At 35.4% G+C, this 16,324-nt stretch overlaps 1 protein-coding gene across 1 annotated transcript in view; it reads right to left on the reverse strand.

Annotated features, from left to right (window-relative positions):
• Positions 1 to 16,007, reverse strand: part of duox (dual oxidase) — a 57,738-nt gene extending 41,731 nt beyond the window's left edge. The window contains exons 1-7 of the mRNA XM_056451263.1: positions 15,989 to 16,007; positions 13,650 to 13,733; positions 13,405 to 13,569; positions 9,137 to 9,324; positions 6,675 to 6,879; positions 3,835 to 4,001; positions 3,457 to 3,517 (exon numbers count right to left, since the gene is read on the reverse strand). Coding sequence (XP_056307238.1) covers positions 3,457 to 3,517; positions 3,835 to 4,001; positions 6,675 to 6,879; positions 9,137 to 9,324; positions 13,405 to 13,569; positions 13,650 to 13,733; positions 15,989 to 16,007 — 889 coding nt within the window. The remainder of the gene's footprint in view (positions 1 to 3,456; positions 3,518 to 3,834; positions 4,002 to 6,674; positions 6,880 to 9,136; positions 9,325 to 13,404; positions 13,570 to 13,649; positions 13,734 to 15,988) is intronic.
• Positions 16,008 to 16,324: the final 317 nt, after the last annotated feature.

A 16,324-nucleotide genomic window follows, 5' to 3' on the forward strand; every position in this document is an offset into this window, starting at 1 on the left:
TCACGCCATTCCAGTGCGTCCTGGGCTTCCAACCACCGCTCTTTCCCTGGGATGGCGAACCATCTGATGTCCCCGCAGTGGATCACTGGTTCCGGGAGAGCGAGAGAGTCTGGGACGAGGCTCATCAACATCTGCAGAGGGCAGTCCGTCGAAGCAAGGTAACCGCCGATAGAAGAAGGTCTGAAGAACCCAGATACACACCCGGACAAAAGGTGTGGCTATCCACCCGGGACATACGCATGCGACTGCCCTCTCGCAAGTTAAGTCCCCGATTTGTTGGTCCCTTCACCATCGTGGAACAGGTTAACCCCGTCACCTACAAACTACAATTACCCTCTCACTACCGTATTCACCCTACATTCCACGTATCACTCCTGAAACCCTATCACGATCCTGTTCTTCCCTCCACAGAGCCTGACCACGAAGAGGAACCCCCTCCTCCACTGCTCCTAGAAGAAGGAGCCGTCTACGCAGTGAAGGAGATCTTGCGTTCCCGACGTCGTGGTGGCCAGTTGGAGTACCTGGTGGACTGGGAAGGGTACGGCCCCGAAGAAAGGACATGGGTTCCCAGAGCTGATATTCTCGATCCTAGTCTCATGGTGGAGTTTCATGAGAGCCACCCTGAGTTCCCAGCGCCTAGAGGCAGAGGGAGACCACCACGGCGTCGGAGGTGTCGGCCCTCAGGAGCGGGCCCTGGGGAGGGGGGTACTGTCATGGATTGGTCAGGCTCTCACGACCCCCACTCACGAAGATCACCATCACCTGACTTCTAATGAGCACACAGCTGCATCACATTCACGAGCACCAGATAAAAGCACAGCACTCCAGTCGCTCATTGTCCGGGCTCGTCTCGACGAAAGCGGACAACTGAGCGACCACTCAGCGTAGTCATCCTCAGCTAAACAAACGATTTACTTACCTGTTCTCTTTGTATTCCTCCTAGTCTTCCTGGTCCTCCCGAATCGTCCTGTCTTCCAGTCCTTCCAAGTCTGTGTCATCCTCTGTCAGCTGTATCTGGTGTGTGCTGTCCGTCCTCGTGTATTCCTGTTACCCAGCCACGGAGGAAAAGACCCCAACATCATTCCTGATCCTCCTGGCTATCCTTCATGTGCTCCTTGTTGTCATTCAATAAACACCCTAACGTTTCCTTACCTCTGTCTCCTGTCCGCTTCATAACACCGGTGGACAAAATGTCTATTCTTGGTTTAATTTTGGAGACCACCACTCAGAGATCATCCTCAATGTTCAGTTGTGGCCTGTATTTATTTTTAATGTATTTGGTTGCCATAAAGGTGTCAAAGTTTAACCTGGTGCTATTAAATCAATCTGCTGCAGCTGACGCTGTCGATGTGTTGTTAATTTAACGCAAAGATAATGATCCAATGAAAAAAAAAATTAAAAGGCTGATGGCTTTTTATTTGCATGTTGTTGCTTTGTTCCATATAGTTAATGTAAATATTAACTACTATTTTCATCTTCTGTGGGTCATGGATAAAATATGGTCATTCTAATATTTACATTTACATTTACATTTAGTCATTTAGCAGACGCTTTTATCCAAAGCGACTTACAAATGAGGACAAGGAAGCAATTTACACAACTATAAGAGCAGCAGTGAACAAGCGCTATAGACAAGTTTCAGGTGTGTAAAAGTCTAAGAAGCAAAACATTAGTAGTATTTTTTTTTTTTTTTTTTTGAGAGAGAGAGAGAGAAAGAGGGCACAGTTAGTGGTATAGCCAGAGAGGCAATTGTAATAGTATAATAAAATTGAATTGCACTGGTGGGCGGCGTGCATTGTGCCTTATTGCCCCACCAATGAGCATATACAGCCATATCACACTGCTAAGACTGTGATATTGCATTTATACAACAGTTCGACGGCATAACTGTGTATATAAAAAAGAAAATCAAACACGGAGAGTCTCAAAATCCTTTTGTATAAGGAACTACTTTCTTCCGCCATTCATTCACATTTGCAGCTGACACCAGAACAGCAGAAGCCGTTAGCTAGTATCTGAATGATTCTCAAGCGTAATGTCTAAAGTGATGAAAAAACAGGTGATTCTGCTGACATTTTAAGATTATAAGGCTGAACGGCATGAAATGCCATCAGTCTACAGAGATTTACTTGTATTTCTCCGTTGCAATCAGATGATCACAATAATTATCCCCGAAAAAGCCAGAGCAGAGCAAATACTAGCAGATTACTGTTGTGTTTGCGATAAGGAAAAATGCTAAACACTGTTGTGTGTGTGTGTGTGTGTGTGTGTGTGTGTGTGTGTGTGTGTGTGTGTGTGTGTGTGTATATATATATATATATATATATATATATATATATATATATATATATTAGCCCCTGAATTATTAGCCCCCTGTTTATTTTTTCTCCAAATTTCTGTTTAACGGAGAGAGTATACTAATAACTATAATAATATATTAATAACTCATTTCTAATAACTGATTTATTTTATCTTTGCCATCACGACAGTAACTAATATTTGACTAGATATTTTTCAAGACGCTTAACTAGGTTAATTAGGTTACTAGGCAGGTTAGGGTAATTAGGCAAGTTATTGTATAACGATGGTTTGTTCTGTAGACTATCGAAAAAATATATAGCTTAATGGGGCTAATAATTTGGACCTTAAAAGGGTTCATAAAAAATTAAAAAACTGCTTTTATTCTAGCTGAAATAAAACAAATAAGACTTTCTCCAGAAGAAAAAATATTATCAGACATACTGTGAAAATTTCCTTGCTGGGCTAATAATTATGACTTCAACTGTATACATATTTAAACAGTTTTAATACATTTATTTGTTGTATTTGCCATAATGACAATACATAAAATTGTACTACTCATTTTGCAAGATACTAGTATTCAGCTTAATGTGCACTTTAAAGGTTTAACTAGGCTGATTAGGTTAATTAGGTAAGATCGAATTAAATCCAATCCAATCGAGAAAGAAAAAATAATAATTTTAGGGGCCTAATAATATTGACTTGCATTTTTTGCATATATAAAATTATGCTTTTATTTAAAACTAATATGTTTTAGACATGCCATGTGGGTTCTGATTTGAGGTTAACATCTCACGCTAAAGAACAAAATGATGGAAAATGTCAACTCTGTTACTATTAATTCTGTTAGTGAAGCAAAAATTAGTAACAGAACCAGATGTTCCCTGTCACATTTCAGAAAGTATTATTTTACATTATTAACGGATTCAGTTTACTGTAAAATATACACTTGCTGTATTTCTTTCCAGTTTAAAGCAAACGAATAAAACATCATTTTAAATGTACCTGAAATTCTAGTATCATGTGTTATGTGAGTACATGTACAGTATGAATAGTGAATAGCTGAGATAACTTTGTTGTCTATGTGTGAAACTTATCACTAATGCACTTCAGTGTCAGTTAACAGTGTTGTTGTGTGCACATTCACTCTCTCACCTGGATAAGAAGTCACTTGTGTTCCCAAAAAGGCCGGCAGCCACTCATAAAAGGCAATGTTCTGTGAAAAGACGAAACACGTTCACAAATCAGACTCATATGCTAGTTCAGTGTTTCTCAAACATGTTCCTGGATGCATGTTTTGGATGTCTCCTTTCTGTCACACCCCTTACAGGTCTTTCAGTCTCTGATAATGAGCTGATGATCTGAATCAAACATGACATGGTAAATGTGCAGAGCTGGTGGTTCTCCAGGAACATGGTTGAGAAACACTGTGCTAGAGTTCAGAGTATGTACAGTGAATTATCTTGTGGTTTGTCCCTCAAATTGGCACCTGTCAGATGAAATGAGTCAGTGATGGCGGATTATTGGCTTCACCTGAAATGTGGCAATGACCCTCTTTCGAGCGTGCTGGAAAAGCTCTTCGTCTGACCAAGAGGGCTGCTCCTCGTGCAGTTTGGAGGCCAGGTAATTGTGGTAACGAAACCAAATAATTCCCTCAGTGACTGAAAAGATGTTCTCATTGGCCCAGGCATTCCCGAACTCTGAGGACACACAAAAAACTACAACTTCAAAACCACGGCTTGCATACTTTATTTTGAGGGCTTCACATGGAAGTTTCAACACAAGTGTCCTCTTATACTTTACTGCTTAATTCTTACTGTATATACAAGAGGTAAATATTCCTCAATTGAAGATTATTTTCAAAAAATGATTGACTATTTGAGTTAAGCAACAGTTGTGGTTTATTCAGAGAATTTGACGTGCCTCATAATGGTGTAATGTAATGTTCTAAAGCAACAAAACAACCACACATTGTTATGGGTATTAGTGAACAAATGCTGATTCTAAGGGATTTAAACTGGTAAAAGACAAGATTAAGAGCAAAAAAGACCTTACCTGAAGCCCTTAGAAATGTTTTCCACATAACCATAGTGACTGCTAAATAACGTATAAAATGCATGACTACAACACTACTACAACTACTGGTAAAACAAGCAAACAGATACTGTACATGCATGAATGACTAAATGAATACAATTGTTTAGTTCTCTATTTATTAGTTTAGTTCAAAAACAAATGTGTGTACTGCATTCATTCATGGAACAATCATTTATTGAATAAACAATAAACAAAACAAAACAAAACAAATGTTTTCCACATAACCATAGTGACTGCTAAAATGATGCAATGCAATAACTGTACTGTAGTTGCAACAACAATACTACTACCACTACCACTACTGATAAAAAACAAACAGATACTCTATAGTATAGTATCTAGTTGTCTATTTATTAGTTTGTTCGAAAACAAATGTGTGTACTGCATCCATTCATTCATGGAACAATAATTTATCGAACAAACAATAGATAAAAATAAATAAATAGATAAAATAAACAAATAAACAAACAAATAAATAAATAAAAATAAATAAATAAATAAACAAACATGATAATTAATTAATTAATTAACTAATTACTACTGTTTATTTAGTTATACTTTGTTTGTTTAATTATTTATGTATTTAAAAATCTATTAATTTATATTTTTGACAAAAATGTATAAACAAATAAATGAACTATCTATTTAGTTAATTTAACTTTATTTACATATTTATGGATAATCTATTAATTTATGCTTAATTGCTTCATTTATGCTAAATAAACGTATAAGCAAATAGATTAGCTGCTCTGTTGCTGAGCGTACGGCACTGCAGCGGGTGGTAAAAACTGCCCAACGCATCACAGGGACTACACTGCCAGCCATTGAGGACATCCAGAAGAAACACTGTCTGCGCCGAGCATGCAGTATTCTTAAGGACACCTCTCACCCTGCTCACAGACTGTTTTCTCTCCTGCCTTCTGGCATACGCTTCAGGCTCCCCCTGATAAAAACCAGCAGACTGAGGAACAGCTTTTTCCCCAGAGCTGTCTCCCTTTTGAACTTTGCCCCTCACTGACTCTTTGGAAAGGTTAGTAATGAACATTTCTACAGTATTCATGTGTATAAAGCATCTGTTTTGTGAGAAGAGCTTCTCATAAGAAATATGAACGACCCGTACAGCTTTACTTCAGCTGACATTTCCTCGAGCGAGAATGACGTGGACTGAAACTTTCTATCGATCACCACGCCTACCATTGGTACCCTTTTGGCAGTGGAAACGCAAGCCTGATAAAGGTGACGGGTACTGTACAGTACTGTACCACTCAGTGGAAATGGGCCATAACAGACGAGAGCTCCCCCTAGTAAAGAAGGAAAAGGAGGAGATGGGGTGGAAGAGGGGATTCTTCCATAATGAAGATAAGGCAGTAGGATGAAATCTGTCTATTTATAGTAGGCTTGGATTAATCTGATTGGCTCATTACTGATTATGGATGAGAGACCAGCCACGATCAATCAAGTCACATGCTCCTCTTGAAATTAGTTTAAAGACTCCACTTATCGGTAAATAACTCAATATTTTCTATTTTTAATCCATAAAAAGAACTATTTATGCAATTTATAAATGTTTTCCATCGATACCGTGGTGTTAATTTCCAGGGATATCACTAGAAAGCATGACCCGAACATTCCAGGCCAAAAAGTCTTGATTGATCATTTGACACCCTTCTAGTAGGCTGACAAATAAATGCACTAAGACTGCTTTACAGTATGCCTTACTGTTATTCCTGTCACAAAAATCAATATATAGACTTATCGCTCCACAATGATGCATTATATATCGCCCATACATAAAAACCAATTCATGAAATAAACCAATAAACATCTCAATCTATAGGTGTCAGTGTCAGTATAGTTAAAAAAACACTATAGTATTTACTATAAAATACTATAGTATATTTTCATGTGGGTTTCCGACAACTGAAAATAGATCTGGTAGCAGATATCGCAGCCTCTGTTACTTTTTACTTTGCACTTTTTTGTTAAGATTTACTATTATTTGTTTATTTAGGATAAGCGTTTTCGTATTCTGATTCCGATGTCTAATTATTAAACTGTTAAAATGACTATAATTAAATGAAATATTCTTAAGATTAAAAGATTAAGTTGTCTTCGAAGAAGAGGACTTGCATTGTGATGATATTATATTGTCATTCTGGCATTATAAAATGAGGGGTATTAAATGGTCTTAAAATGACAATATTATTGTTTATTGCAATATATTTTGGTGCAATATATCGTACAACAAAAATAGACATCGTGACACGCCTACTCACCGTAGAGCTCCTGAAAGCCGGAGTCAGGGGCGCTGCTGGGGTCTGGTGAGCTCCACATCAGGTACCCACTGCTACTGCGCCTCGGCATGTCCCGAGAGGAACCTGAAGACAAACGTCCTCCAGAAAACTCTCTCAGGGCATCAGTCCATGAGCTGGAGGATCCATAGATGGAGCTACCGTCGATCCACGCTGTCACGTGATTCACCTGAATTCAGTCAGAGGGAAAAACTAAAGTGAGTACAATTTATTTCTAAAGCACCTTTCAAGAACAAGAGTCACATAAAGCCTTACAACAAAATTGTAATATAAGGACTTAAAGACAAACAGAGCACATTTACTCTAAAAATGTTATACATTTACACATTTTCAAACAGTTAAAATAAAAAAAAACAGCGATAAAACATGCAGCATCAAAACAATCTAGACAGTTTAGTCCACAGATCTCAAAAAGAGCCTTGAGCAATTCCTTAAAGGGTTAGTTCACTCAAATTAAAATTCTGCCATTTTTTCATATCTACTGAGACTTTCGTTCATCTTCGGGACACAAATTAAGATATCTTAGATTTTTAGAAATCGGAGAGCTCCCTTATCCTTCATTGACAGCTATGGTCCCGATTGTTCGGTATCCATAAAAGGAACCAAAAACTTTATTAAAACATTCCATGTGACTTCAGAGATTCAGCTGTAATCAGATATAGTTCCAAGAACACTTTTGTGCAGCAAAAAAACTGTAAATAAATTTTTGTTCACCTTCTTTCCCGCTTCAGGCTAGGGTGTGTGTTTACTATTGCCATTAAAGTCAGCAGTGCGACATGCAAGTGTAAAAGCGCACCCTGATTTAATAAGGCATAGATAAAGTTATATTTACTGTTTTTTTATGCAAAAGTGTTCTTGAAGCTTCATGTCACTTTCAACCTTTGCTGTTTATAGGATTAGAGAACTCCAGGATTTCATCTAAAAAATGAGGTTATCATTTCCTGTTAGCAAGCGATCTGCAAACATGAATTGTTTGCATGTGCTCGTCAATGAACGTATTGACTTCAACAAGGACTTCAAGTGATTTAAGGGACAATTTCTTTCATATAGCATGCAGCCAACGAGGTATTTTGCTTTATATTTGTATTTTGTGTTTAAAGTTTCTAAAGTTTGTTTGTTTGCTTATGTATGTTTTGATTTGTATTAAGTTTATTTGTTTTGTATTTATTGTTTAGTTTTCACGGTGGATTTGGGGAAAAGCCATCAAATAAATCAGTATTACGGAAACCACTTGTGCTAGCGTTTGCTTGAGGGAAATTATAATATTTAAAAAAAATTTCCAAGAATGAACGAAGGATTCAGGGGTTTGAAAGGTCAGTAATCAATACAAGAAGTTTGACTTTTGGATGAACTAATCTCTTAAAACTCATAATACTTGCTGCTATGTGTTGGGATAACAATATTCATGCTGATTATTCATATGAATCCACTGCGAGACAAAGAATAAAACTTTTAGTAAAGTATTTATTTCATCTTTTTATTTTGTAACCAAAAATACCATAGAATGCTGTAAAACATAATGATTTCTGTAATATACACCCACATCTGTTCAGCAGAAGTTATTTCAAACACTCGACTAATATTTTAAAGTGAATTTGAAGGACATTTTTGTCAGTAAATCTCTTTGTTTGGAAATGTGCATTCTACACATCTGTAAAGTAGCAGTTTTCCTTGTTTTGTGATTCATGTTTTTATTTATTTACTTTTCCAGTTATAAAAAGTGACTTTTATAAAGAAAAATGATAGTTTAAAGGGATATATTGTCTGGGTTGGTGTTGTATATTACACTATTCTTTTTAAAATTCGTTTATAACCTGTTTAAACACATTTTAATCTGTTTTTAATCATTGTTTATTTTATTTTCTTATACGTGTCTTTTTTAGTCTTGTTTATGTAAAGCACTTTGAATTACCACTGTGTATGAAATATGCTATATAAATTGCCTTGCCTTACAAAAGCCTTGTAATAAACTGCCAGTACATTTTCTGTTATTTTATAGACTTATTTCTCTATATTTTACTTCTTATACATTTATTATATTATTTCAACTACTAAAATATCAACAAAAGTCCCTTTGTTAAACTGTAGAGTTGAATTTTCAACATCAAAAGTCGACAGAGCAGAGATCAAGCTCCTATAATGCAATTCACAACCGTAAATAAATGAAAAACACTGGTCAATCACAAAATACAGAAACTGTTAATTAACAGATATGTTTTACAGTGTACATTTATTTATTAGAGCATTTTTGACACCAGTGCGCAGCCCTAATCGAACCAGCATTAGAGTGTAAATCTTATAGGGAGAATTTTTAACACTGTATGTCAAGCAGTGAGATATCTCCCCACTCCAGTGAGACTAGTTTATAAACTCAGCAGGACTATTGTCCAAATCCACTGTGTATAATGACTACAGTATATGCGCACCTGTGTCCGGGGGTTGTTGGGGCTTTTGCCCGTGCTCGTGTCCCAGTCTGCCCTCTGGAACTGAAGCAGCACAGGCTGGGAAGAGTTGGAGGCAAAAACAGGATCGTCTTTTTGGACTTCGATGTGCATGAACTCTGGTGGACAACCAGCCCTGCGGGATTCGGAGATCTCAGACCACACATGATAACCTAAGGTGAAAGGGACAGACATGATCTTTTCCATTAAAAGTTACATTTGTTTCAGTTGTTATATTTACCTTATTAATTGTATCTGTTTTTTTTTTTTTTTTTTTTTTTTTGCAAAATACCTCAGTTAAACCAAATGCTTCGATTAGAATGCTATAAACTTATTCTAGTAGGCCCACGTGGAATTTGCACATGCGGAAATTTTTGTTAGCCAATCATTGAATCACTTTATTTACTTATGTGTGTCAATTTACAATGTGTGTAAATACATATGTTTTCAGTTTTTATACTCATTTCAGCAATATTATCAAGTAATATTCCAAGGTTTATATGATTTATTTAAAATACAGTTTGTAAAGCAAAGTTTTCTGTCTATTAGTAGATATATTATATGAGAGACTTAATAAAACAAGTGGATCAAGCTGGACTTGCATTGCAAGCCTATGAATAAATAAATAAATAAATAAATAAATAAATAAATAAATAAATAAATAAATAAATAAATAAATAAATAAATAAAAGTTATTATTTTTCATTTCATGCTTTAAGTTTTTAGTTACTACAGTCTCAAAATAATTCTGCATAAATCTGTAAATTTTTTAAACAAAATTCTGCACAGAAATAGCAAAAAAATGTCAGCGGATTCTGTCCATACTAGTAAGCACACCCTCTATAAAATGAAGGTTGTTTGTTGACATTGAAAGATTCATGAAGAAGCTTTAACACCTGTGGAGTCTTTCCATTCCACAAATGGTTACAATTCTTTAGATATTTGCACTATATTAATTACAAACGTATTACCTGCCTACTATTAAGATAATGACTGTTTATTTGTACTTACAAAGCATATATTCTAATCTCTAATCCTACCCAATACCTAAACCCAACAACTACATATTAACTATTAATAACCAGCAAATTATGTGTTTATTGAGCTAAAAGTCTTAGTTAATGGTTTGTTAATTGTACATTCAAATAAAGTGTGACCCAGTTATTTTAGAAACTGTTCATTCATTGGAATGCTCAATGGGTTACCAACAATGAATAAATACAGTTAAAGTCAGACTTTTTAAACCCCCTGGATTATTAGCCTCCCTGTTTATTTTTTCCCAATTTCTGTTTAACAGAGAGCAGATTTTTTCAACACATTTCTAATCATAACAGTTTTAATAACTCATTTCTAATAACTGATTTATTTTCTCTTTGCCATGATGACAGTAAATAATATTTAACTAGATATTTTTCAAGACACTTTTATACAGCGTAAAGTGACATTTAAAGGCTTAACTAGGTTAATTAGGTTAACTAGTCAGGTTAGGGTAATTAGGCAAGTTATTGTATAACGATGGTTTGTTCTGTAGACAGTCAGAACAAATATATCTTAAAGGGGCTAATAATATTGACCTTAAAATGTTTTTTGTTTATGTTTTTTATTAAAAACTGCTTTAATTCTAGCTGAAATAAAACAAATAAGACTTTCTCCAGAAGAAAAAATATTATCAGACATACTGTGAACATTTCATTGCTCTGTTATTTAAAAAGGCGGAAAAAATTCAAAGGGGGGCTAATAAATCTTACTATAACTGTACATCATTAAATGAAATATAATTTATAATCTTTTTTTTTTGTGGTTGAGTGCAATTATCATTTTCGAAATAAACAGCAGGAGGAAAGCATTTTATTCGACAACTAATTTAACTGGATTTAAAATGTTGGGCAGTTCTGGCTGATGGGAATTAGTGCATGTGAACTTAAATACTGAGAGGTGAATCAGTTCATTCAGTGAATCATTTTCATGACATCTCACACATTAAGTCATTTAGCAAAGAGTCTTACAGAATAAGATAATAGGATATTACTCAAAAATGATTCTTTGTGTACTGACTTCATTATGAAAAAAATAGGTATTTAATAGGGTTTTTTTTATCATGCATGAGTCATTTTATGATGCTTTTGTCATTTTGGAAGTTCCAGAGAAATTTCTCCTGGGGAAAAGTTTTATATGAGAAAAAGAGCAACCAATACGTGAGCCTGGATCACAAAACTAATCATGAGGATCAATTTGTGATTAATAATAATAAATGATCTTTCTTTTGATGTATGGTTTGATAGAATAGGACAATATTTGGCCGAGATACAACTATTTGAAAATCTAGAATCTGAGAAAAATATGAATGCTAAGAAAATCACCTTTAAGCTGTTTAAATTTCCTTTTTAGCAACGCATATTACCATCAAAAAATAAGTTTTGATCGATTTACGGAAGGAAAAATTTTGAAAAAGTCTTCATAGAAGATTGTACTCTCTCTACTTAATCTCTACTTAATATTCAAATGATTTTTGGCAGGCAATGCAGTATCACAATCGTGTGGGTTTCATCCGGGTGCTCCGGTTTCCCCCACAGTCCAAAGACATGGAGTACAGGTGAATTGAATAAGCTAAATTGGCCTAGTGTACGTGAGAGTGTGCAAGAGTGTTTGTGTGTTTCCCAGTGATTGGTTGCGGCCGGAAGGGCATCCGCTGCGTAAAACATGTGCTGGATAAGTTGGCGGTTCATTCCGCTGTGGCGACCCCTAATTAATAAAGGAACTAAGCCAAAAAGAAAACGAATGAATGAATGAATGGATGATTTTTGCCATAAAATAAAAATAAAATTGCTAATTTTGACTCAAATGTGGTTCCTTTGGCTATCCCAAAAAATATGTGACATGTTATAAACATAAGACAATATTTTTAAACACATTTTGACTCATATTAAACATAAGACAAATAGTCATATACTCTTATCTGTGAGGGTGAGCAAACACTTAAAAAATACTTTTGCTGCTTGTTCAAACTACCTATTTGAAATGAGTTGAGGGGACAACTTAATTGTTTTATGTTCAATCCACTTAAATTTGTAAAATCACTAAGTTACATGAATGAATGTGGAACCTTCCATTTTTTTTTACAGTGAACGTTTTTTAAATTCAATTATTTATTGAAATATTATTAGTCTAAATATTTTTGATATCTAAGAAATAATGACATTTTAGTGGGAGTCTGATAAAAACATATGAAGGTCATAATTTAGTTTTTTCAGGAAAAGAATCTAATCAAACAGAATACGTTCTAATGTACAACATATTAAGTGAGGTTTATTCATAAACTAATTTTGAGAGGATCACGTGCCTATGATTTATCACAGCCGGTCTCATATTAAGCTAATCAGTATCATCCAATCACATGAGCCATAAGCTACTATAAATAACCACAGTTTTCAGTCCACTTTATCTTCGTTTGGAAGAAACCCCCCTTCCTCCCCCATTCTCCTCCTTCACTATAGATCGGGCGGCACGGAGGCCCAGTGGTTAGCACTGTTAGCCCCACAGCAAGAACACTGCCAGCCCTGGTCCTGCCAGGTCGGTAGGTGTTTCTGTGAGGAGTTTGTATATTCTCCCCATGTCCGCGTGGGTTTTCCCCGGGTTCTCCGGTTTCCTCCCACCATTCAAATATATACACCATGCATAACAATCAAGCATTTGTCTAGCCCCCCTTTTTTCCTCACATGTTCCCTTAGCTACTGCAGACGGGGAGTTCTGAGATCCACCGAGCTCGGGCTCCCCTCTCGCTCTGCAAACGGGAGGAAGCCCCGGGCTCGAGGATCCCTTGAGCTCGGGGCTCTCTCCCGGGACAGCATGCCAAACAAGCTTTGATGAATCATCGGCTAAGTGTGAACTCTTGAAAGTTGTATTACACTTGTGTTATTTTGATTCAACCGCAAAGTCTAAAACAACTACACTTCTATAAACAACACAATTCTAACGTTTTTTGGGAGGACATCTTAATTTTTATTGTTCAATCCACTTAAATTTGCAAATACGACTAAGTTTAATGAAGGAATTGAGTGAAGGCCAGCATTTATTTACAGAGAACCATTTTTTGATGAAATATTTATTGAGTAAACCCCCTTTCCTCTTGTGGTAAATGCCACTCAGGGAGGTCTTGACTGAAATGCAATCTTCCTGAAATGTTCTTATAATTAAAGGACTGGCTGTGTTTCAATCATCAGGCTGCACCTTGTTGAAATGAAGCAAACCCTCACCAAAGGCCACGGAGAGAACGCTTCTGTTCTTGTAGGACAGCAGACCGGATTGTCCGCTCATGGCCGTGGTGCTGATCTGCCGAGGGTTGGGCAGGTGTGGCTCCTGTCTGGCCAGATAAACCCCATCCATGTACTGCGCTGGATACAGACGAACCAGAGGCGCATCTGGAGACACAAACAGCTGCATGCTTACTATATGGCACGTTTTTTGAGTTTGGCCTAAATGCAATAAAATCTCAACTCACCTGCAGCCCCTCGATCGTGATCTGCCAAATTATTGTACCAGCCATCATACCTTTGAACTTCCCAAGTAATGCTAGAATAAGCGCCTGTTTGGTTCCAGATAATAGCGAGTCATTAACAGTCATTCAGATGATTCATAATTCATTCACATGCTGTACTCAAATATACTGTGTGTAGGTATTTTGATTCAAAGTTTAGAGTTTATTATAGTTATGGCCAAAAATATAAAGGTATTGTTCACCCTAAAATGAAATTTGAAGTAAACTCTATGAGTTTTTAATTATGTTGACCACAAAAGAAGGTTTTTTGAAGAATGTTGGAAAATGGCAGCCATTGACGTCTATGGTAGATTAAAAAATTATATATGGAGACGTCCTTCAAAATATCTTCTTTTTGTGATCAAGAGGATAAAAAGAAACTCATAAAGGTTTGGTACAATGATGACAGAATTTTCTATCCCTTTAAACGAAGATGATCAGCATATACTCAAAGATACCGTAATTATAAGGGAAACAAAAAATGTATTCATGACAATAGCAATTACTGCTACTTTTTGCTTGTAAAAGGAAATCATTTGTTGATTAATCTTGATTAATGTTTAATTTACTGAATGACATGAAAAGTTATATTTAATGTTTTGTTAATTCACTTACTGATCATTTACACATAGAAAACATTAACTGTAATAACTTGTATCATTGTATGTTGATTAATCTTGATTGAAGCGTAATTTATTCCAACACTTCACTGTAACTTTCATGAATAATACTGAAATATTACATTGTTTAATTGATACATTAATGAATTAACTAATGAATTTTCATGTTTGGAGGATGAGGCATCCCATTTTGATGCCTGTGTTAATTTTTTATATGCAGAATACATAAAATGCAATAACTTGTATATTAATATGACAAAATTTAGGTGATCAGTCCACCATTGCTCATCGTAACAAATGTATTTATGTGAAAATAAAACAACATACTTATTATGCCTTGTTAAAAACATTTTATAAAACTTATAAAATCATAAGTCCTCACATTTTTTCATATTTAAATGATTAAAAAAATGTTCTTAACCTGGTGGATTGAAAGAAATGTATATATACAAAAAGTATAAACTTAAAATAACAATAAATTTATATTTTGGGGCTTCGTGATCATCAAACTGTCTTTACATGTGCCTTCAAATGATTATTATTTTAAATATTTTAGATATCTTAATGCCATTTTAGTGTTGCCTTCTGTAAATCATGATATACAAAGGTCATGGTTATAGCCTATATTTTTGTTCCTCAGGAATAAAAATCAAACATAATACATTATAATATACGAAATATTAAAGTTATATTACACCTTTATTGCTTTAGATTCAAACTCAAAGTCTAAAACAACAAAAGCAAACACTTCTATATGTACTTTTTAATTTTAGTACAATAACTTTAGATAAAAGTTGAATTGGAAAATATTGAAGTTATTAAAAAGCAATACATGTTAAACGTATAGACAGACAGACAGACAGACTAGATAGATAGATAGATAGATAGATAGATAGATAGATAGATAGATAGATAGATAGATAGATAGATAGATAGATAGATAGATAGATAGATAGATAGATAGATAGATAGATAGATAGATAGATAGATAGATAGATAGATAGATAGATTTCTACTCACCAACAGCTTGACAGAGAGAAAACATTGCCAAAAAAGTCCTCAAAAGTAGCTCAAATAAAGCCATTCTCGCAGACCAATGAAGCTGAACAAGAGCACTTCACCTCAAACTTGAGAAAACACTAACTGCAGTGTGCGAGAGACACAACTTTCCTTCAGGAATGACAAAGCAGGGACTTTAGCGGGAATGTTAAGACAATTAAACTAAAAAATATAGTCCCAGCTGTCTTTAAGCAGCATATAGAGCTCGCCTGACCGCAGCAGACCGAATGGCAGCAAGGGAAGCGGCAGATTGAGTGACGGAATGAGAGTCCGACCCACATCCACACCTGACTGTTTCACACTGACTTAATGAAGTTACATGGCTGGTCGTGAGAGGTTGACACCTATTTCTGGAAATACCAATCAATGCAAATCAAAGCTGTTATTAGGAAGTGCGATCGTTTAAAAGATGAGCGCCGACCCGGTCACCTTATTTCCAGGACACACGTTTTTCCGTCCCGTTTTGCGGCTCTCTTTGGGTTCACAGGTGAGTTGTAGATCTACGAATGTCTATCAGGTAACATCTTATTCTGTCAGACTTCAGGGGGATCTGATTTACGATAATAAAGTATCTTTATTCACGTTAAAAATCACTAGAAGGTGCGCTTACCTGGACCGGTTTACCTGAGCAGGACAGTTGCATTATAACGGGCTGTTGAATGAGGAGGGTCTCTCGATGTATTTTAAGTGAGGTGTTTAAATTACGATTTAGATCTGTGAATATGTGATATTGTATTAACGAAATTAATTAATTACTTTTTAAGGAAATATTCTGCATTTCTGTAGTAAAAGTAGGCTAGTTTAACGGTTGGGTGCAAACTATAACTATATATATATATATATATATATATATATATATATATATATATATATATATATATATATATATATATATATATATATATATATATATACTGCTAAAAAAAATAAAAGGAACACTTGGAGTTACACTGTGTTGTT

Source organism: Danio aesculapii, chromosome 25 (genome assembly GCF_903798145.1).
Source record: "Danio aesculapii chromosome 25, fDanAes4.1, whole genome shotgun sequence".
Taxonomy (NCBI): domain Eukaryota; kingdom Metazoa; phylum Chordata; class Actinopteri; order Cypriniformes; family Danionidae; genus Danio; species Danio aesculapii.